This window comes from Malania oleifera, chromosome 4 (genome assembly GCF_029873635.1).
Source record: "Malania oleifera isolate guangnan ecotype guangnan chromosome 4, ASM2987363v1, whole genome shotgun sequence".
In the NCBI taxonomy this organism is placed as follows: Eukaryota; Viridiplantae; Streptophyta; class Magnoliopsida; order Santalales; family Ximeniaceae; genus Malania; species Malania oleifera.
This window is the reverse complement of record NC_080420.1, coordinates 98,140,036-98,162,717: the sequence shown is the minus strand read 5'-3', so window position 1 is coordinate 98,162,717 and position 22,682 is coordinate 98,140,036. Positions and strand designations below refer to the sequence as shown.

The 22,682-nt window shown below is 38.2% G+C and overlaps 1 protein-coding gene across 2 annotated transcripts; it reads left to right on the top strand.

Annotated features, from left to right (window-relative positions):
• The first annotated feature begins 271 nt into the window (after positions 1–271).
• On the top strand, positions 272–22,084 carry LOC131153382 (uncharacterized). Of its 2 annotated transcripts, none has more exons than XM_058105653.1 (2): positions 272–715; positions 21,294–22,084. In XM_058105653.1, exons 1-2 carry the CDS (start codon positions 380–382, stop codon positions 21,822–21,824), a joined length of 867 nt encoding a protein of 288 aa, XP_057961636.1. In that variant the 5' UTR covers positions 272–379; the 3' UTR covers positions 21,825–22,084. The 2 variants fall into 2 exon arrangements, with proteins under 2 accessions (XP_057961636.1, XP_057961637.1); XM_058105654.1 differs by having other exon boundaries at positions 321–667.
• The last annotated feature ends 598 nt before the right edge of the window (positions 22,085–22,682 follow it).

Below are 22,682 nucleotides of genomic sequence, written 5' to 3'. Positions count from 1 at the left end.
AGTGAGATTTGATTGCCTCGCGTCACCACACAATTTCCGTTGGTCGTTTAAATCTGGACATGCCACATAAGCAGAAATCTTTTTCAAAATAAAGCATTATTTAATATTTTATTAAATAATAAAATTAAAATGGGAAAAAACCAAATGATCACACCTCAAATGTTAAAACGCAAAGACACGGCGGCGCGTGCATAGTAATCGCCGCGTGCCGCGTGTATTCCAAATTGCATCCACTCTTAACAAACAGTCCTACTTCACACAGCGGATATAAAAAAATAAAAAAATAAAAAAATAAAAAAAATACAAAAGCCGCAGCGCTTCCATTTTCATATATAACTGTCTTGCAAAATCGCCAAAATTGTTTTATGAAATCACCTAAATGCTTTCACTCCCTGCTTCCTTCACATCTTCGTCACCACCACTGCCAAAACCCAGGCTTCCAAGTGCGCCCCGGCGTTGTTCTTCTCCCGGCCGCCACTTTCGTGCTGGCTCCGGCTGGGACTCCAACGCTGAGGCCGTCCGGACTGGACGGTTCCGGTTCATCCCCAAAGACGAGTTCGTTACAGACGATGAGGATGATGGCTATGGCGACTGCGGTTTCAGAAGCTCCGCGAAGCAGAGGGTCTGGTGGTCCGAAGAGTCTTCTGACTTCGAAGATGATGAAGAGGTGGGGTTTTGGGACGATTCTATTGATACTGCTTCTTGGATATTCAAGGTACAAAAGATTTCTAATTTGTAGCTTTAGGTAAGTTAATAATCAGTCGCCTTTATCTTGTTAGGGTTTTGCAAAAAAGAAATTTTATTTTCTAATTGGAGCAATGCCCCGGTAACAGGGCTTTTAGGAGCAATGTGATTGTAGGATGATCCTTCCTCTCCATATGACCTACAAACGAAAAAAAATGGGATCCATGATGATTACCTGAACACCAGGTGTGTTGAGCTATGAGTTATATTCGGAGGAATTTATCCACTTGAAATTTGTTACTAAGTACAGTACAATACGTTTGAGTTGGGGCGTAAATATAATTGTATTATCATAGCAGAGTATTTTGAGAGAGATTTTTGTATGAGACTATATATACATATTGTATCTGAGAGTTGAAATTAAAAGGCAATTTTTGTTTGATGTGAAAATTATGTAGGGACCCCGTGGACGTAAGCACATTACCGAACCACATAAATTTGTGTTCTTCTTCTCCCTTTTAATTTTTTTTATTCTTTCATATTTTCTGTGTGTGCGTGCATAATCTTAGGGCGCAATTTCACAACAATTGGTATCAAAATGCTAGGTTTGTGCGAGGTTTTCTTGAGCTGGCATTTGGATCAAAGCAAGGACGAGCATGGTGAAGACCAAATTCAAAAAGTTCAATGGTACAAGGAATAGTCTATGACGTATGTGAGTAATTGATCAGTTAGTTCAACAAAAGGTTTACAGGGGTCGAATAGAAGAGAAATCAGAAAAAAATGGATGAAGATGATTGGATGGAACTAGAACATATTGCCTTCAGTACTATCTGATCTTGTTTGGTAGATTTTGTCACATTTGATGTGATGGAGGATAAAACTGTCAAGGATTTATGGACGAAATTGAAGAGCAATACTAACAAATTGCTCTTGAAGAAGTCATTGTTGTTTCTTCTTATGCTTGAGGTTGGGGATCTAAATTAGCATTTGAATCAGTTCAATCAGATTCTTAGCAATTTGCTCATAGTGGATGTGAGGATTGAAGATGAAGTTAAAGCGCTGATATTGTTATCTTCTCTTCCTTCTTCATTTGAACACTTGGTTACGACACTACTTTATGGGAAATCTACTCTAAGCTATAAAGAGATTTCCGGGATTCTCAAGTCAAATGAGGCTAGAAGAAGACTCAATAAAGAGGACCATGAACCACAAAGCTTGGTTGTGAAGGCCAAGGTTGAGCATAGGAGAGGGAAATTCAATGAGAAGTATTACCAAAGGGGTGAATCGAAGTATAGATCAAGGGTCAATAACATTGAGTGCTTCAAGTGCAAACAAAAAGGGCACAATAAGTGTGATTGTCCTCTTTGGAAGAAAGAGGAAGACAAGAAAGATTGACCTTCAAGCTTTGCAAGTGTTGTGGTAGATAGTTTAAATGATGAAGAATTCTTGTTAGTTGATTTAGGTAACAATTCTTTTCAGGATACTTGGACTATGAATTCTGATTGCTCCTTTCATTATTGTCCATATAAGGAGTGGTTTGATACTTAAAGGGAATGTGATGGTGGGCTAGTAGTTCTTGGGGATGATCATCCTTGCCCTATAATTGGAGTTGGTATTGTAAAATTTAGAATGATGACATTGTTGGAACATAACGAAATGTTGGACATGTTTCAAAATTGAAGAAGAACATGCTTTCTCTAGGTTACTTAGGAAAGACTTTGCACGGACTTTTAGTAATTCCTAGAAGTGGAATCCTAAAGATGCCAAAAGGTTCTATGGTTGTTCTAAAGGGTAAATGAGTTGATAACAATCTATATCATCTAATAGATAGTACAATTGTGGGTAGCGTAGTAGCCACTTCATTGGATACTAGCACAGTTGACACTACGTTCTGGTATCTGCACCTGAGACATATGAGTGAGTGAGGTATGATGGAACTCTCCACAAGAGCAAATTGCTGCAAGGGTTGAAGGAGTGCAAAGTTGATTTTTGTAGGTATTGTGTTTTGAGTAAATAGTGTAGTGTGGAATTCAAGTTGCCTTCCCAAAAAGTAGAGGCATTATAGATTATGTTTACAATGATGTTTGAGGCCTACAAAGGTACCAGTTAGGAACGAAGTTCTTTATTTTGTTAGCTTCATCGATGATTACTCTAGGAAGTTTTGGGTTTACATCATGAAGGAAAAGCCAAAGGTATTCTCCAAATTCAGTAGTGGAAGATGATGATTGAGAAACAAACGAGAAAGTCAGTGAAGTGTCTAAGGTTAGATAATGGGTTAGAGTACAAGTTTGATGAGTTTCTGAACTTCTGTAGGTCTAAGGGAATTGTTAGACATTTTACAGTTCATTGGACTTCACAGCAAAATGGGGTGGCTGAAAGGATGAATAGGACCTTGCTTGAGTAAGCTAGGAGTATGAGACTACATGCAAGATTGTCCAAGAATTTCTGAGCAGATGCAATCAACACAACTTGTTATATTATAAATAGATCACCTTCTGCAAAATGGGATAGTAAAGTGGTTGAGGAAGTTTGGATAGTCAAGAGGTTGACTACTTTATATTGAGGATCTTTAGTTGTCTAACATATGCTCACATTCCTAGTGAGCTTCGATTCAAATTAGACCCTAAATCCAAGAATTGTATTTTCATTGGCTATGAAAGGGGGTTAAAGGGTTCAAGTTGTGGGATCTAGAGGATAAGAGGGTATTTATGAGCAGAGATGTGGTGTTCGATGAGACATCAATGTTGAGGTACAAAAAAAATGGACAAGACAATAAAGTTGACAAGGAGCTAAAGGTGTAGGTGGACCTTGATAAACTACAAGACTAGAATTGAAAGTGCCCTTAGCTAAACAACGTGATCAACGGCAATCAGATGATCACATTTTAGCTACAAAATGACCTAGACACATTACCTGTGCATTGTAAAGATATGATTTTGAGGATATGGTGTCCTTTGCTCTAGTTAGTGGCAATGATGATCCATATTCTTTCTAGGATGTAGTTCCTGGTCCAGAGAGAAATAGGTGGATGGAAGCTATGCTAGAAGAGGTGGAATCTTTGTATAAAAATCAGACTTGGGAGTTGGTGAAACTTTCTAAGGGAAGGAAAGTAGTGGGATGCAAATGGGTGTTCAGGAAGAAAAATGATATTTCTTAAAGTGATGGTAAACGATTCAAGGCTAGACTAGTGGCAAAAGGGTACTCTCAGAGGGAAGGGATAAACTATTATAAGGTATTTTCTCTGATTGTTTGACATACCTTAATTTGGGTTTTATTGGTCTTGGTAGCTCAGTTTGATTTGGAGATAGAGTAGCTGGATGTTAAAACAACATTTCTTCATGGTGTCTTGGAATAACAAATCTATATGAAGCATCTGAAAGGTTTCATGGAACCTAGAAAGGAGAATTATGTTTGCACATTAAGGAAATCATTGTATGGCCTGAAGCAATGGCCAAGGTAGTGGTACAAGTGTTTTGATTCATACATGATGTGTAGCAGATATACCTAATGTGAGAATGATTGTTGTGTTTACTTTAGAAGTTTATCTGATGGTTTGTTTATCTTTCTACAATTAATATTGATCTTATGTTGATTGCTGCAAAGAATGTCCGTGATGTCAATGGTTTAAAGTCCTTATTAAGGAATTTGAGAAGAAAGATTATGGTGCTGCAAATAAGATCCTTGGGATGGAAATACGAAGAGACAGAAAAGGTTGAAAGCTTTATGTCTCTCAAAAGGCTTATATAGAGAAGGTGTTGGAGAGATTTAGCATGAGCAATGTTAAGTTAGTGTCTACCCCATTGGCAAGTCATTTCAAGCTATCTTCAACACAAAGTCCACAATCGGAGGAGGATGTGGAGGAGATGTCAAGGGTACCATACGCCAATGCAGTGGATTGCTTCATGTATGCTGTATTTTGTACTTATCCATATCTTGCACATGGCGTTAGTATGATGAGTAAGTGTATGGAAAATTTAGGCAAGGAACATTGGAGTGGTTTGAAGTGGGTCCTCAAGTACTTGAAAGACACTGCATATTTTGGCATTGACTTTGGTATACAGGATTCAGCCTTAGTTCAAGGATTTATTCATGCAAATTATGCAAGAGATTTATTCACTGTAGCAGGTGGACCTATTTGATGGAAATCCATGTTACAGTCAGTTGTTGCATTATTTACCACTGAGGCAGAATACATGGCAGTGACAGAGGCTACAAAGGAGGCTATGTGGTTGAAGGGATTGGTGACTGAACTTGGCATAAAGTAGCAGACTATTCATTTGCATCATAGTGCTATTTACTCAACAATGAATCAAATCTATCATGTTAGAGCAAAACACATTGTAGTCAGATATCACAAGATACAAGAGTTGATTGGTACTATTGAGATTTAGTTGGTTAAGGTGACTACACAAGAAAATGCAGCGGACATGTTGATGAAGGTTGTTAGTAAGGAAAAGTTTTTGCATTGCTTGAACTTACTCTATATATCTAGTTGCTGAATCTATGATGCACAACATCAGGTGGAGGTACAAGTCTAAAAGCTCCAAGGGGGTGAATATTTGCAAATATGGAGATTGTTGAGTTACAACTCATATTCAGAGGGGTTTATCCACTTGAAGTTTGTTACAAGGTGCATGGCACATGGAGGGATTGGTCTATTCTATAAATTTTCACATGCCTCTTGATCAAAAAGAAAATACTAAAAATTGCATTTTATATGAAATGCGGTTTAGTTGTCTTAGTCTAAATCAATGCAATCCGTTTCTAGTGTCTTTTGACCTCCGAGGGAAGTATTGTTGAGGGAGATGATATTACTATTCCACTTAAAAGATAAGCACCCCCACCCCAAACCCGAATTAGATAAGGGGGACTTTTGTCTAATGGCATTTCTTAGTAATAAATAGATTTTGTTTGGTTGCTGAGAAAATGTAAGGAAGTAAGAAATAGAGTTTTGAAACTGAGTCCTTTTTAATTTTTTTTGAATTTTATTATTTGAGTCTTAGGCTTATGCAACTTGGTATGGTTGAGGAGAATAAATGGTTTATATGAAGTGAAGAAGATAGTTTCATACTAACAGACTGCTTGTTGCTGTTTCTGTTGGAAGGATATTGGGTTATATTCGGCGTAGTAACCCAAGTAGTACAATTTGTTGTGTATAATATTTGTGCTACCATGTCATTTAATTGATGGCACATGCACTCCCTGCACTTACAATCATTGTCATAGTACTTTAGTTTTGGGAGCAGAGCTGGACTTTATATTTTTGGTTTTTGCGGGATACTTTTTTCAATGGTCCTTTTGCAGGGAAATAAGATGACATCCATAATTCTAATATTTTAATTTTATGCTAATTTGTTGTTCACTTTCTGTTATAATTGCCAAGATAATCACAAAATATTTTACTCTTAAACATTTTTAACAAGACACAACCTTGAAAACTTTTAGAGTGTGTATATATATATATATATATATATATATATATATATATATATATATATTATCACATGTTTTTGATAATTTTTTTTTCCCTGGTTGACTAAATGGTTGGGAATTATTCTTGTAGCTGTTTCTTGAAAATGTGTGGGAGGGTGGGGGGTACTTCTCTTCTCAAATCTTCCCTCATTAGTGCTCTTTGACTCTTCACATGCTCTTTGTTACAGTGAGGGGTTTTGTTGAGGGGTTTAAGTTGATGAAAAATTTAAGTTTGTGAAAAATTGACCTAGTTGAATGGTCCTACCCCTATTCAAATTTGAGAATATGAGGTTGATGCACCTCTCTTTTCAGGAATCTGTGAAGATTTGGTGGAGAGATTCAGTTTCAAGGGGCATAAGGCTTTAAATTGGTGAAAAATTGAAGTTTGTGAAAAAATGTTGAAGGAAATGTATTATGTAAGTAATTAGGTAGTGTGAATAGCGGTATGCTTTATCCTTTATATCTTTTTTTTTTCCTAATATATAAAGAGGGTAAACCTGGAGATGTTAATTTCACCAACTGCTACCTCTCCCTCGTCTCTTCATCTCTCATCTTCTCGATGTCTCTAACCAAAAGTGTTGTATTTTCTTCATTAAATATCTAATCAGTTTGCAACATGGTATCAGAGCTTTGATCTCCTCTATATCTTATTTATTTTGAGTTGATTTTGGAATTAAAAATCTTTCTCTATGGTCCTCAAATCTGAGTCAGTTGTTTATGGACACTGTTGCTGTCAGTTGGGCTGTGCAGCATCTTTGGTTGGATGCTGCATGTGTTAGTGGTGGTTTGCTGACGTGAAGGCAATCACATTATTTCAATATTTCAGGTAAATTGCTGTTGCTGTTCTGATGTTCCATTGGCTGTTTGTGGCCAGAAAATGCTGTTTTCATGCTGTATATGTTTGTAACTGATTGCTTGCGATATTGTATCAGTTGCTTGCAGGTTTCTGATTGGTCTTTGATGACTCTATGTTCTGTTCTTGCCTGCACTTGCTTCTAGTTGCTGCCAGCCATAATGCCATGTAGCTGAGTATTTTTGTTGTTCTTTTCATTTGCTTTGGTGCGTGTGGTTCTTATTGTTTCTATTGTGTTGTCCTTTCTGGTTCTGGTGGGTGCTGGGTTGTGATGTGTGGGGGTTGTTTTGACGGTCTTTACTGGGAAAGTTTTTGTTGATACTCTTAACGTACAAACCACAACTATCGAAGCAGATGGTTCCTTTAATTACTTCTTGTGGTCTGAAGTAGTGCAAGAGTATGTTAACACAGAAGGGAAGTCCAAGTATGTACTACATTCTCCTCTACCATCAGAATTAAAAGATTATGAAGATTGGATGAAAGAGAATGACACACTACTTGTCATGTTGTGGAACAGCATGGAGCCACGATTTGTTGCAAATGTGATATTTCATAAAGTCACCAAAACTGTCTAAAGATTATGCTTGTGAAAGCTTCTCTCAAGATAAAAATCAAATCTGTGTTTTTTGATAGAACTTCAAATTTGACCAAGAAGGTAGGTCCATCGGTGAGTAATATGGCATTCTCAAGGGTATGCATGAAGAACTCAATATGTACCCAACATTGAGATGATCAAGACACAATGAGCACGGTTGTTGGCTGCCAAGCCTTTGTTTGGGTTGTGCATTGAGCTGCCATTGCGGTAAATCCATGCCATCCATGAATGAATCATATACCAAAATTCAGTGGATCACCAAAGATGACTCTCTGTCTTCTTCTCAAGCTTCTTCTTGTAATAGTTCAGCCATGGTTGGCATTGCCTCTAATCATGGTAAGGGAAGTGTAGGAGGGTTAGGCTGAGGTTTGGAGGCTAGTCTTGGTAGATGTTGTGTATTTGGATGAACATCGTGGCAATTCTTGAATTCTTTTGTTGATAAGAAAAGAAGATAATTTCATTCAAAAAGAAAGAATATGCAATAAGTAGAGAATAAAATGTCCCCATTATTCAAAAGAAGAAAGAAAAGAAAGAAACAATCGAAATGACAGTGCTTGCCAATCATATATGAAAAAATCCTTTAAAACAACCCACATCAGAACACCAAAGCAAGGTGAGGTAATGAATCTTATCTTGTAACAAAGAAGTCAATATTTTTCCATCAATATGCACCTTTTTAGCCCAATCAAATTCCCCACAGGACTACGAAGATTGACATCTCCGCAATGCAGATGATTCTTGCATTGCACAAACTCTGGCAAGAAAAAGCATACTATTGATTGTTGTTGGGATCTCTAAGCTAACTGACTCGGGCTATGAGTCATTTACCAAGGGTGATTCTACCCATAGCACCTCACAGGCGCAAGAACTATGTTAGTGCTGATGTTGTTCTTGAGGGGACACTTTGTTTCTTTAGTATCAGGTCCTCCTCAAATGAATCTATTTTGAGTCCATTAATGATTTCTAGCATCTTTTCTTCTGCTGATCCTCCTGTTTATGTTATTCCTCCATAGAAAACTTTCACTTTTCTTTCGAATCCATTGGTTATGGAACAACATAAATGATTGAGAGGGTTTATGAACGCCTGAAAGCAAGTGTAGACATCCTACCACCATGTAACCACCTCTTTTGTCCTTCATTTTCTCAACTTCTAGCTTTGGAGATTCGTCCCTATGTGACTTGGTTTTCCTATTTGGCTAGAGTTTGTGCCAGAAAATTCTTAGTTGCTTATCCTATTGCCAATTATGTTTTAGTCCTTCATGTTCTTATTTCTCTGCATTCTTTTGTCGTGTCTACTTCATATGTTTCTATCCCTTCCTCACATGTTTAAATGCTCATTAACTCTAGGTGGAAGCATATATGATATATCCTTGAAGTACTTTTAACTACGTATGATATATCCTTGAAGCACTTTCAACTACAACTAGGGGATAAGAGTGTTGCGAAGTACTTTGTTGAGATGAAGTGTGTTTATGATAAACTCAATATTGTTCAATCCATAACTGCACATTTTTTTGAGATGCAAAACAGTGGGGGCGAATCATAATTCTTCATACCTTAGTAAGTTAAAACATTATTTTGAGTTGGTTTAGTCAGAGGTTCTTGGCAGTGCAGAGTTACCATCAACTGCAAATGCCAATTCTCTTTGCTTCGCCTCCTTTGGCATTCATACTTCACCACCAACTTCTGGCACCCCAAATTCTAGCATAGTGAGATATGCCTTTATTACTCAAGTTGTTTCCGGTACTTACCTTGGCAATAATAGAGGTTCACAAGGTGTTTCAGGAAATTGTGCTGGTAGAGATAGGCATGGTAGAGGTACACCATGCATCTTTATTCGTCGTGGATATAGCGTTCGCACTATCGACCATGTTAGGATCAATCCTCCTCGAGTACTTATGTTGGACTTGGACAACAACTTCTGCACCTATTCCCTGAATAGTTTGAGAGTAGTGCGCTATGTACCGGAGCTACAGTATTCTAAGTTTCTTTAGTATTTGCATCTTTTACGCATAAAGGCAAACAACCACTTGTTTGCCATTGTAATTCTTCTTTTAGATCTTAGGTCATGGATTCTACTGCCACTTTCCATATGATAGGTATACCTATTTTGTTTTCTAGAGTCCAGTATTCTCGATGACGAACTCTATGTTACCGTCGCAAATGGGTCTACACTACCACAATTAGTGGAACAATAATTGCAAACCCTACTAATTTTGTTTCTGTATTTTTATTTTTCCAAATTTCCTTTTAATCTTATGTTTGTTTGTAAATGAACAAATCCTTAAATTGTTCAATCGCTTCCCTCAAATTATGTTGTTCTTTAGGATTTTAAGATGAGGATGATGATTGGCGTAGGACATGAAGTTGGGGGGCCTTATACTTTGATGTGGATGATATTGTAATTACAAATGAAGCCTTTGCGCAATTTGCTTTTGATCTCGATAAAGCTACTCAGAATCGATTGGCAAGAGGTCAACAATTGCGAGAATTGCTCAAACAATCCCAATCGGACCCTCTCACGATGGAAGATCAGATAATGACAATTTATATTGGGACGAATGGTTATTATGCGCAAGGTATGCAACATCGGGGGGACTTCATAGACCTAGTCATTGACATGTTATCTACGCCCTAGGATATCTTAGGGGTGCACCTGGGAGAGGCCTCTTGTATTAGGATCAAGGTCATATAGTTTCGGGGTACAAGGATGCAGATTGTTGGATCACTCTTTGATAGAAGAGGATGACACAATAATATGTATTTATTGGTGACCACTTGGTATCTTGGACTAGTAAATGCAACCTATGGTTGCAAAGGTCAAGTGTGGAGGCCGAGTACAAAGCCACGACACATACTAATTGATTTTTCCAAAGAATATGCTGGAAAAGCTTGGGGTCTTAGCATTCATAGATGTTTTTTGTGAGAGGATAAAACATGTTGCAGTTGACTGTCATTTTGTTTAGAAAAAGATTGATGGGGATCAACATGCACCTTGAGTATCTTTCGTGGATATTGTGACACATGGATGACCACCCGAAGTCCACCATTGATGTGAACTTTATTTGCAGCAATTGAAGCTTCTCTTAGAAGCTAGCTTGGAAAGAGGATGACAACTTGCAAGTCAAAGAGTCTTGGGTTTTCAAGAAGCATTTATTTCATTTTAAGTTCCTAGACTCTATTGTCATAATTAATCTAGTTCCTAGGTACCTATTTCCTATGACAAACTATTTCCTAGGAACCTCATTGCCTATGTTTTAAATGTTTTTGTGGGAAAACATGTTTAATGACACTTGTATTCTATGATGTTTAGTTTATATTTATATTGTATAAAGCAGCTGTAAATAATGCTGCAAATCAGGCAGCATGCTGGCACTGAACATGTTGCCTGAAATTCTGGCAGCATGTTCTTGAAATTCTGGCAGCAGGTGCTTAAAATTCTGGCAGCATTTAGGTGCTGAAAATTTGCTTGAAAATATGGCACCAACTATGTAAATTTCTTCTATATAATGAAAGCAAACCCTATGGAAGGATAGATTAAGACCAAAAAACTGACATGGTATTAGAGCCTACTGCTGCTTCTTTGTACCCTGTTTTACCCTGGTTTTTAGTTCAAAACCAGAGTATTTTTGCACTTTTTCTGTTCAGCCTTCATTGTTGAAATTTCTTAGAGCAGTTTTTTGCACTTTTTCTGTTCAGCCTTCATTGTTGAAATTTCTTAGAGCAGTTTTTTTGCACTTTTTCTGTTCAGCCTTCATTGCTGAAATTTCTTAGAGCAGTTTCCGTTCTTATTTCTATCGTTGCCAGCCTTCATTGCTTGTGGTTTCTGTTATTTTTTGATTCGGCCTTCATTGCTGAAATTTCTTAGAGCAGTTTCTGTTCTTATTTCTACCGTTGCCAGCCTTCATTGCTGGTGGTTTCCGTTTCGAGTAATCTGCCTTAATCGCCAAGGATTCATTGTTCGTGAAGAATGTCAGAGGTTGCAGATATGACCGCTACAGCACAATCGGAGGATGATTGGACATGCTAGAGAGCGGATTGATCTGTACACCTTATGTGTCTACATATGGCCAACTTGCTAATGTAAGCCAAGGGGTTAAGTAGTGCAGTATTTCAGAGTGTTGTATCCAAGCTGGGAATGGAAAATACCTATTCGCCAGCTTGAGGGGGAATGAGGGAAAACATGTTTAATGACTTGAATTCTATGATGTTTAGTTTATAGATTGTATAAAGCAGCTGTAAATAATGCTGCAAATCAGGGAGCATGCTGGCACTGAACACGCTGCCAGAAATTCTGGCAGCATTTAGGTGCTGAAAATCTGCCTGAAAATATGGCACCAACTATGTAAATTTCTTCTATATAATGAAATCAAACCCTATGGAAGGGTAGATTAAGACCGAAAAGCTGACAGTTTTATTTTACTTTCGTATTTTCTTTAATCTTTTAAGAAGCCATGTGCAAGCCATGTGGATGTAAGGCTATAAATATGCCATCACTTGTATTATAAAAGGCATCGTGCATTATCAATTAAAAGAATAAACTTTTGCTTGAACTTGTAAATCTTGTTCCTCTCCTTGTGAGTGAGTAGTGTGAGGCTACGTTCCATCTCCCCGGATATTGGGCGGTGAAAGACCATGACAACATCAACGTCATCATCAACACTACACACCCTCACCTCTTTCATAGTTCATAGCCACAACTACATCAAGCTTCATTCTTGTCTCAAGATTCCTAAGGATCAACAAGCTTGTTCGTGGTGCGATTGAGTACTCGTGTGTTTTGGTGTTTGACATTCTGAACCTTTTCGTAAGCTCGTTTCAATTCCTTGTTTGTGACCATCTAAAACAGCCCTTAGAAATACCTTGTAAGCCTTGAAACTCTATCTTAATCCTTGCTTGAAAAACCTTGTTCATTCTCCGACTCTTTCTAGATTTTCAACATGAACATGCTTGCTAGTTCCGTGCTTAGGGATATTTGATTTGTATGCTAGTATTTGTGATCTAAGACTTTTAATATAACATCTTTTAAAGTGAATTTGATTACTTGAATGAAATGATCAACAAAGGGCTTTTAAACCAAATCATATACGTTTTCAAAATCTCAACAACTTGTGATCATTAGAATATGTTTGTGATGTTCATGCTTGGTTAATTCAATTCTTCCCATAGATTGTGATATTGTGTGCGCTACAAAAAGGGTCAACCGTAGGACTAGGGCTACTTAGAACCGTCCTACATCATATTAGTATCAGAGCCTAGGTTAGGTTCACATTTGACCCTACTTTGTGTCGCCAGATACCATTCCAAAGGGCTGCCCTAGTGTTGGCCGAATCCTTCCCCAACCCCTAGGATGTCTGCTCGAGCCAGGAATCCTTACCAAGGTCGTAGGACCGATGTTGAGAGATGCTTCAATAGATGAGCTTCAAGATCCAGTCTGTGACTTGAATCAAGAGCTAGTTGAGACCCACCAAAGACTAGATAGGTTGGAAGTCCAACTAATCCATAACCCACCTCAAGACAATTTAGAGCCGCTCCTTGAGCGAGGCAATGATGATGAACAGCCTAGAGAGCCACCTATGCCTCATAGAGAAAGACCTCCTCTTCCTCCACAAAGGCGAGTGAGTCGACAAGATAACTTCGTTAGGAGATCCCCACGTCATGAGCCCTATGCCTAACATTGGGGTGATGAGGACTATGACGTTGATGACTTTCAAGGTAGGAGACCTTACCGTAGGGACCATCGTGATCCTTACGAGGATGTGATGAGACAAGTAAAGATAGGGGCCCCCCACCTATGATGGATAGATGGACCCTAAAGTCTTCCAAGATTGGTTGACTGATATGGATTCCTATTTTGAATGGTATAGGATGACTGACCCTCATTGGGTTAATTTCAAAAATAAGGTTGACGGGGCAAGCCTATCTCCATTGGTTGAATGTCGAGAGGCAAGAGGCGAGGTTAGATCATAGGCCCATTGAGCATTGGGACCTACTGAAGGATAGGTTGAGGGAGAAGTATGTACCCCTTAACTATAGAGAGTGCCTTATGGATCAGCTCTACAGTTTGCGTAAGGGTAGCATGACCCTGTCAGAATACACGAGTCAATTAGATGAGTTGTCTATAAGATGTGGTATCTATGAGACTGTTAGTTAGCAAATCTCCCGATTTTGCATGGGATTAAAGCATGAACTGAGGAGAGAATTGTTTCCTCATCACATTGAGTCCCTTGAACATGCCTATAATTTAGCTCATGACTTTGAGCAAATGAATAAAGGGCCCATGGGAAAATGGTTTGGTGCCTCTTCAAATGAGCTATACTCTCGAAAGGTACAGAGTTATGACAAGTCCCGACCAACGCAATTAGGTTAAGTCACCTCTCAAGGGAGCAATCCCATAGTTCAGCAGCCTATGGTCAAGGGAAAAGCACCCATGACTAGATCCTCTCGCCAGAGTTTTGGCAATGCAATGTGTTTTAGGTGCCATAAATAAGGATACTTTGCCAAACAATGTCCCACTAGGAACTTGGCACTTGATAGGGAAGATGGTGAGGACGAGCCTGAGGAGGATCAAACATATGTTCTTGAAGTTGTACCTAATGAGTATGAGTTGTCAAGTGAGCCAAATGAGAGTGCCCAGTTGAGTGTGATGAGAGGCATTTATGATTATTTCCAAGGATTAGGAGGATTGGCGTCGCACTTCTATTTTCCATACTTACATCAAGTGTGAGTAAAAGTTGCAAGATGATCATAGATGGTGGTAGCTGTATGAATGTTGTGTCTAAATCCGCAGCTGAAAAGTTGGGATTGAAAGTTGAGCCGCACCTACAACCATATAAGGTAGCTTGGGTTGATGCCACTACCATGGCCCGTGAGCCATAGTTGCCTAGTCTCCATTAAGATTGGTGATTATGAGGACGAGATTTGGTGTGTTGTCCTTCCCATGGACGTTGCCCATATTTTGTTAGGACGATCTTAGTTGTATGATTTGGATGTCTCACATAATGGGCGTGCCAACACTTATTCCTTTAGGTGTAATGACAAGAGAATTGTTTTTAGTCCGCTAGAGTCGAAAGGTGAGAAAAAGAGGAAGGAAAAGATAAAAACTAGTGGAAAATCATTGAATATCATAAGTAAAAAGCAGTTTGAGTAGGAGAGTTGAGATACACAGGTAGTGTATGTGGTTGTTACTAGGGAGACCGAGGCGCCCCTTCCTGAGCATGAAACACCACTGGAAGTATCACCCATACTTTCCGAGCTTGAGGATGTCATCTCTGAGCCACCTAATGAGTTACCTCCCATGAGAGACATTGAACATGTCATTGACCTTGTTCCCGATTCATCTTTACTTAATTTACCACATTATAGAATGAATTCAAGAGAACATAAGGAGTTGATGAAAGAAGTGAATGAACTGAGAGAAAAGGGCTTTATTCAGGAGAGCATGAGTCCATGTGCTGCCTTGCTCTCCTCACTCCCCAGAAAAATGGCACTTGGAGGATGTGCATCTATAGTAGAGCAATCAACAAGATCACCATCAAGTATAGGTTTCCCATACCTAGACTAAATGATATGCTTGATCAGATGGTAGGATCCAAGATTTTTTCAAAGATAGACCTTAAAAGTGGATACCATAAGATTAGGATCAGGTCGGGAGATGAGTGGAAAACTGCCTTCAAGACGAAGGATGGGTTATATGAGTGGTTAGTCATGCCATTTGGGTTAAACTAACGCACTAAACACTTTCATGAGAGTTATGACTCAGGTATTAAGGCCTTTCACTGGACACTTCCTTGTAGTCTACTCTGATGATATATTGATCTATAGCCATACTAAGAAGGAGCACCTTGTCCATTTGAGGAGAGTTTTTGAGGTTTTGAGGGAGCGGAAGTTGTATGCCAATTTAAATAAGTGTACTTTCATGACTAAACGCGTCATCTTCCTTGGTTTTGTTGTGTCTGAGCATGGCGTTTCTGTTGACCCTGATAAGGTCAAAGCCATTAGAGATTGGCCTACTCCCCGGAACATACATGATGCGAGGAGTTTTCATGGGTTAGCCACATTCTATAGGAGGTTCATTAGGAACTTTAGCACCATCATGGCCCCCATTACAAACTGCCTCAAGAAAGGAGAATTTACATGGTTGAAATCTACGGCAAAAGCCTTTTTGGATATAAAAGATTTGATGACTAAGGCACCATTGCTACACCTCCTAGATTTCCAAAAATTATTTGAGGTTACATGTGACGCCCTAGGTGTAGGCATTGGAGTACTTAGTCAGGAGGGACAGCCCATAGGCTTCTTTAGTGAGAAGTTGAATAAGGCAAAACAACGGTATTCTACCTATGACAGGGAATTTTATGCTGTAGTACATTCACTGCGACATTGGTGACACTACCTCCTTCCTTAGGAATTTGTCTTGTACTCAGACCACCAGGCCTTTAGTTATTTACATACTTAGAAGAAGCTAGGGCATAGACATATGAAATGGGTCGAGTACATACAACAGTATACCTTTGTACTCAAACACTGAGCTGGTGTTGAGAACAAGGCTGCTGGTGCTTTGAGCTGAGTTGTAGCCACCATACAAACTCTTCAGGTGAAAGTCATTGGTTTTTTCAGGGAAGTAGTGAGACTTCATGGTCTTTCCAAAACCATTGTTTCTGATAAGGATGTAAAGTTTGTGAGCTACTTCTGGAAAACCTTATGGGCATTATTAGGTACCAAGGTCAAATTTTCTAGTGCATATCACCCACAGACTAATGGGCAGATTGAAGTGGTAAAGAGGAGCCTTGGGGACCTATTGAGATGTTTGGTAGGTTATAACATCATAGCTTGGGATTTATGCCTTCCTATGGCCGAGTTTGCATTCAATAGTTCAATGAATAGGACCACAGGACTTAGCCCATTTTAGGTTGTTACAGGATATAATCCTAGGAAGCCTGTAGATCTCATTCCATTACCACCTGAGTCTAGAGTGAGTGAGCAGGCTGTTGCATTTGCAAAGCACATACATGATTTACACTCTCAGATAAGAATGAAAATTAATTTAAGCAATGAGCATTATAAATCTATTGCTGATGTACATTGCAGGTTGCAGGAATTTTCAGAAGGTGATATGGTTATGGTTCGAATTCACCCCGAACGGATTTCTTTAGGAAAGGTAAGAAAGCTTTATGCCAAAAAGATGAGGTCATTCAAAGTTCTCAAGAAAATAAGTTCTAATGCTTACATGTTAGATATTCTTGATGATTTTAGTATAAGCAATGTATTTAATGTTGAAGATCTAAAGCCTTTTCTGGAAGCTAATTCTTTTGCAGAACCTAGCCTTACTAGCCTTGTAGATGAACCTACTCCAGTTGCACCAAAAAAGCCAAATTTACCTTTGCCACAACCATTAGTCCCACCAAAGAAACTTGAGCAAATTGGAGACATTATGGATGTTAAAACAACAAACACACAAGTTGGAACGTACCAAAAGTTTCTGGTCAAATGGAAAGGGAAGCTGCTATCAGAAAGCAGTTGGATTCTTAAAGATGATGTCCTTCGTTTCAACCTGGAGCTGCATACCAAGTATTTTCAGCATAATTCTCTGGAGGATAATTCTTTTCAGTTGGGGTGAGATGATGGGGATCAACATGCATCTCAAGTATCTTTCGCAGATATCGTGTCACGTGGACAACCACCCAAAGTCCACCATTGATGTGAACTTTATTTGCAGCAATTGAAGCTTCTCTTAGAAGCTAGCTTGGAAAGAGTATGACAACTTGCAAGCCAAAGAGTCTTGGGTTTTCAAGAAGCATTTATTTCATTTTAAGTTCCTAGACTCCACTATCATAATTATTCTAGTTTATAGGCACCTATTTCCTTTGACAAACTATTTTGTAGGAACCTCATTACCTATGTTTTAAATGTTTTATTTTACTTTTGTATTTTCTTTAATCTTTTAAGAAGCCACGTGCAAGTCATGTGCATGTAAGACTATAAATATTCCGTTATTTGTATTGTAAAAAGCATCTTGCACTATCAATTAAAAAAATAAGCTGTTTCTTGAACTTGTGAATCTTGTTCCTCTCCTTGTGATTGAGTAGTGTGAGGCTACGTTCTGTCTCCCCGGAGATTGGGTGGTGAGAGACCACGACAACATTAACGTCATCATCAACACTACACACCCACACCTCTTTCATAGCTCGCAGCCACAACCACCTCAAGCTTCATTCTTGTCTCAAGATTCCTAAGGATCAACAAGCTTGTTCGTGGTGCGATCGAGTACCCGTGTGTCTTGGTGTTTGACATTCCGAACCTTTTGGTAAGCTTATTTTGATTCCTTGTTTGTGACCATCTAAAACAGCCCCTAGAAATACCTTGTAAGCCTTGAAACTCTACCCTAATCCTTGATTGAAAAACCTTGTTCATTCTCTTTGACTCTTCCTAGATTTTCAACATGAACATGCTTGCTAGTTCCGTGATAGGCATATTTGATATTTGATTTGTATGCTAGGACTTGTGATCTAAGACTTCTAATATAACACCTTTTAAAGTGAACTTGATTACTTGAATGAAATGATCAACTAAGGGCTTTTAAACCAAATCATATATTTTTTCAAAATCTCAACAACTTGTGATCATTAGAATATGTTTTATGCTTGGTTAATTCAATTCTTCCCATAGATTGTGATATTGTGTGTGCTACAAAGAGGGTCAACCATAAGACTAGGGCTACTTAGAACTGTTCTACATCAAAGACCTTGTGGAAAAGCTCATTATAATAAGTTATGTGAAGTTTGAATATCAATGGCCAATTTGTTTACTAAGTCTTGTAACAAGCTAGGAGCATATGATATATGCTTTAGCTTGAGGAGTGTGACATGTTAGTGAGTTAGTAAGGGTATTATTATCATATATTGAATTGGATATATAATAACGTTTTAAAAGGCACATTCATGGGTTGCCTCAAGGCAAGCTTTGCATCTTAAGACAAGGCATGCCCCTTAAGACTGATCTTGTTCAAAAGCACATTTTGACCATTTATAAATGTGCTTTTGCAACAATTGTATTTGATTTTTTTTTCCCGAGTTTTATTTGTAATATTCCAAAAATTTTTTCTTCACTGTATATGCAAATTTTATTTTTTAGATAAAAGAGAAATTACAACGGAAGAGGACAAGAAGTCCAACCCCCCCCCCCCCCCCCAAAAAAATAGAAAATAAAAATAAAAAATAAAAATAAAAATGAATGATTAAACAAGGAACTCCCTCATCAATCCTTTTCCTTCATAGTTCACCGAACTCTTCAAGTTAGCTAACTCCCTTCGACTCTTTTTAGGTCTTTTTTTACACCCATCAAGACTCATTTCATTTTCCCCAAGATCACAAAACTTTAAATCCAATTTATCCACGAGATCTTGGACTTCAAAGTCCTTGAAATCTCCTCCACTAGTGTTGGTAAAATACTGTCCTTGCTCTTGCAACTCATTAACCAAATACTCATGTTCAAATATAGAGACCCTCTTCAATCCTTCCAAAGGGGATGGGTACATATGATAAGTCCATTAAACCATCACTGGAGTCAGAAACATAACCATATTGTTCTCTAATTTCATCCAATAGTAAACCCCCACCATAATCAAACTTACTAAGACCATTGCTTTCATTATCTAATAAATCCCTCAAATTTGTTACTTCCTTTCCTTTGCTAACCCCATCACGAGAATTTCTTGTTGTTTTCTTAGCATTTATGTCTTCCACAATATCTAACTCTACTAAATTCCTCTTTAAAATCTTTGAGACTACCTCATCAGAGTGCTCTTTTTCTTTTAACAATTTTTTTCGTATCCACACCCATCTGCGCAATCTTCCGATGAGTATAAACCTCTTTCCTGCAGCATCCTCTTGCTCCAGAGCAATCATTGACCAAAATTCCAGAAAATTGTTTGAAAGAAGACTTTCCTTCATTGCTTCTTTCTCTTTAACACTTTCAATGCCGTTGCTTCTTTCTGATGAATATTGCAAACCTTCTTGGTCATCAAGAATCTGCTTTGGAACTGAACATTGCAAGGTATGGTTTGTACCCAGAATCTGCTTGGAAGACATCAAACCTGTTATGTCCCTTGTCTGCCTACACTGATAAATGGGAAAATTCTGGGTTTGAAACTCAACCTGATCTCCAATTTCTGGGAACTGCTGCTCTAGCTGAGAGGATCCTTCCATAACAGCTTTACGCAAGCGCTCTCTTTACCATTGGAAGGATAATCTTGGGCGCTAATTCAGAACTGAACAGTTCCTTGAACATTTATACCAGCCTCTTGGGCCTGGTCCACATTATTTTTATATATTTATAGAAAAATAAAATTCCCAAAAGGCTTATGCCTCATTTTGTTACAGTTAAAACGCCAGGCATTACACTTTTGCTCTTTAAAACGCTGATATTATAATAAATAGAATAGGGGACCTAAATATTCTTGATGTTCTCCAGTTATTACAATTCTTCAAGAATGTTTAATGGTCATCAACTGGCCTTTTTCTCAATGCACTTGGTAAAAATGTGCACCTATATATATGCATATGTGTGTGTGTGTATATATATATATATATGTACTTTTTCTTCTGATTTTCTGTCCTGTCTTTTTCTTCTCTCTTGTATATGAACAGTAGCCTCAAATCTGAATTACTTTTATAAACATCAGGAGATGTCTTTTACGAGCAATTTTGATAAATGAAATCCCACTATTTGCTTAAAAAGGACCTGCAGGTCTGTGCAGTCAAGTTTTGTTTCAACTGTGTTTTGTTTGATTTTTGATGAATCAAACTATTTTTATGTGATAGTTCAGTGCTTGATCCATTATCTAAGGAACCTAAAGAAAGGGTTTCAAAGTTCTAATATTGTGCAGGTTCAAGACCTCTCAAGTCATTCTGAAATCACACATTCTAAAACTCATTGATTTGTATTTCACATTAAACTAGCATCTATGGGGCATACGCTGCCTCCAATACAAACTCAAAAATATGTATGTTTTCATTTTCTGGTATGTAGTTTAATATTGAGGTAGATGATACTGGATTTTTTCCTTCTGCAAATTGCATGTGTATTAAATATTAGGGTTAGCTGGTAAAATGGAAAATATTTTATAATTTAAGGCCCTGTTGACTTGTGGAGAACAGTTTTATTTCCATTTCCAGTTTTTCAAATAATTACAAAAATGCTACCTTGTTTTTCTCTTTTCCAAACTTGTATAGGAAAGTTCAAATACATCTTTTTGTTGTTTTCTATATTTCCTATACAAATCTTGGAAAAGTGGAAAACAAGGTGGTAGTTTTGTATTGGGAATGTGAAAATGAAAAATGGAAACTGTTCATAGCCGAACAGACCCTTCGAGTTAAAAAAAAGAAGAAGATGGAAGGCATGGAAGATGGATTTTCTAAAAATATAATGAGCTGTTTTCATGTTAGGCCCCATATGCTTCCACATCCTGATCCATTACCCTCTAAAGCTCTCTATCATCTAGGCATGTGTGTGCACTCATTTTTATTTGCATCCCAACTCCCAATTGTATGGGGTTGTAGACGAAACTGAATGTAAGTTGTCATTTTAAAGATGTCATCCATGATATTTTCCTAATGTATGCAGTGCAATCACTTCTGTGAAAAAATGTTTGACAACGATCAATTTTCTTTTCTTCTTGTCTCTCTGCAGATGTTAAGAGCCATTGGATGGATGCTTCCAGCCATCATCATATCCTTGGTCCTAGGGACAGGCTCAAATGCTCTCTTCATGGCATTAGCACTTCCACTAGGGCAGTCTGCACTTTCCCTTGTAATTGATAAATTGTGGGGAAGTACAAGCAGCAGCCCAAGACCCAGGCCCACAACCAAGAAGAAACCATTTGCCAGAAGAGCAAGCAGCAGTAGAACAGATGAGGAAAAACGAGAAGAGAACATCAATACTAACAGGGAAAAGGGGAGCTATCGGTCCTGGAATTCTGCAAATGATGCTTCTGTCAAGAAGGGTGCCAAAACTGTTCCCAGTTATGGAGGGTGGGATGACCTAGATAAGCATAGTGCCAGCAAAGCTTCTGAACGGGTGCAGACTCGGAGGGTGGATGGTCCTCAAAGGCAACAAAGGAAAGGTAAACTGAGTAGGAGAAGGAACAGAGACGCACCACTGCTGCTGAGGTTGATGCTTGCCGTGTTCCCATTCCTCGGCTTCTGGACCAAGTTATTATAGGAACTACATACGCTTGCAGAATTTTGAAGTACTAATTCCTATGCTCTGCTTTTAAGTGACCAGAGAGTTTTCTTGGAACATGGCATTTCCTCACATTACTTATGCATGCTTCCTCATGTCATCAGTGATAGGCAGCTCTCAACTGCTCAAGGGTAATTCATTTGTCCCATTGTTATTTCTAGTTTTTTAATTTCCTAGAATGTTGATGAATCCTTGTAATTATTCTGTTACAATATATGATTTCTGTTGTCCTCGTGTCATCCCCTGATTATTTAGCAGCATTTGATCTAATATGGTGGTCTAGAACACCCCCAACCTGTTTGAAGAAGAATAAATATATCGTAAGTAAAATATATTTTACTGAGAATTTTGAGAATTCCATTTTTTTTCCCATCCAAGGGGAATAAACAAACAGGCTTCTAAAATGTATGAAATTTGTTAACTATGCATGTGTATTATGCACTGGATTTTTTATTTTTATTTAGTGTGGATAGAGGTAAGAATGAAAAATATTAGCACGGGAAAACAGAATACAAGGGGTATAATGCTGGCTTCCGGAGCTTTAGCCTGGAATGGCAAAGGAACAACAAACAGGAGACCAACAGGCTTGTGCCTTTGTATTAAACAAAATATATAAAAACAAGTCCTCCAAGTTTACGGGTACTTTTGGGAAAACTGCATTGTGGCAGTAAACACCTTTTAACAACAGTAGCAACTGGCTTTTTCCTAGGGAATCCAGCCTAGGGGTGTATCAGAGTAGAGGCGTTGATGCAGTGATTACTTAATCTTGATTCAATAATGTTGAATTAAAAACTCGACTTGATCTTGATCAATTTCAAAATTGTTGAACTTGATTTT

Excerpts from the sequence above, each read along its gene's own strand:
- LOC131153382 (XM_058105653.1), top strand. The coding sequence starts at position 380 with ATGCTTTCACTCCCTGCTTCCTTCACATCTTCGTCACCACCACTGCCA. Across the intron at positions 716-21,293 it reads CTGCTTCTTGGATATTCAAG|ATGTTAAGAGCCATTGGATG; the intron begins GTACAAAAGATT and ends GTCTCTCTGCAG.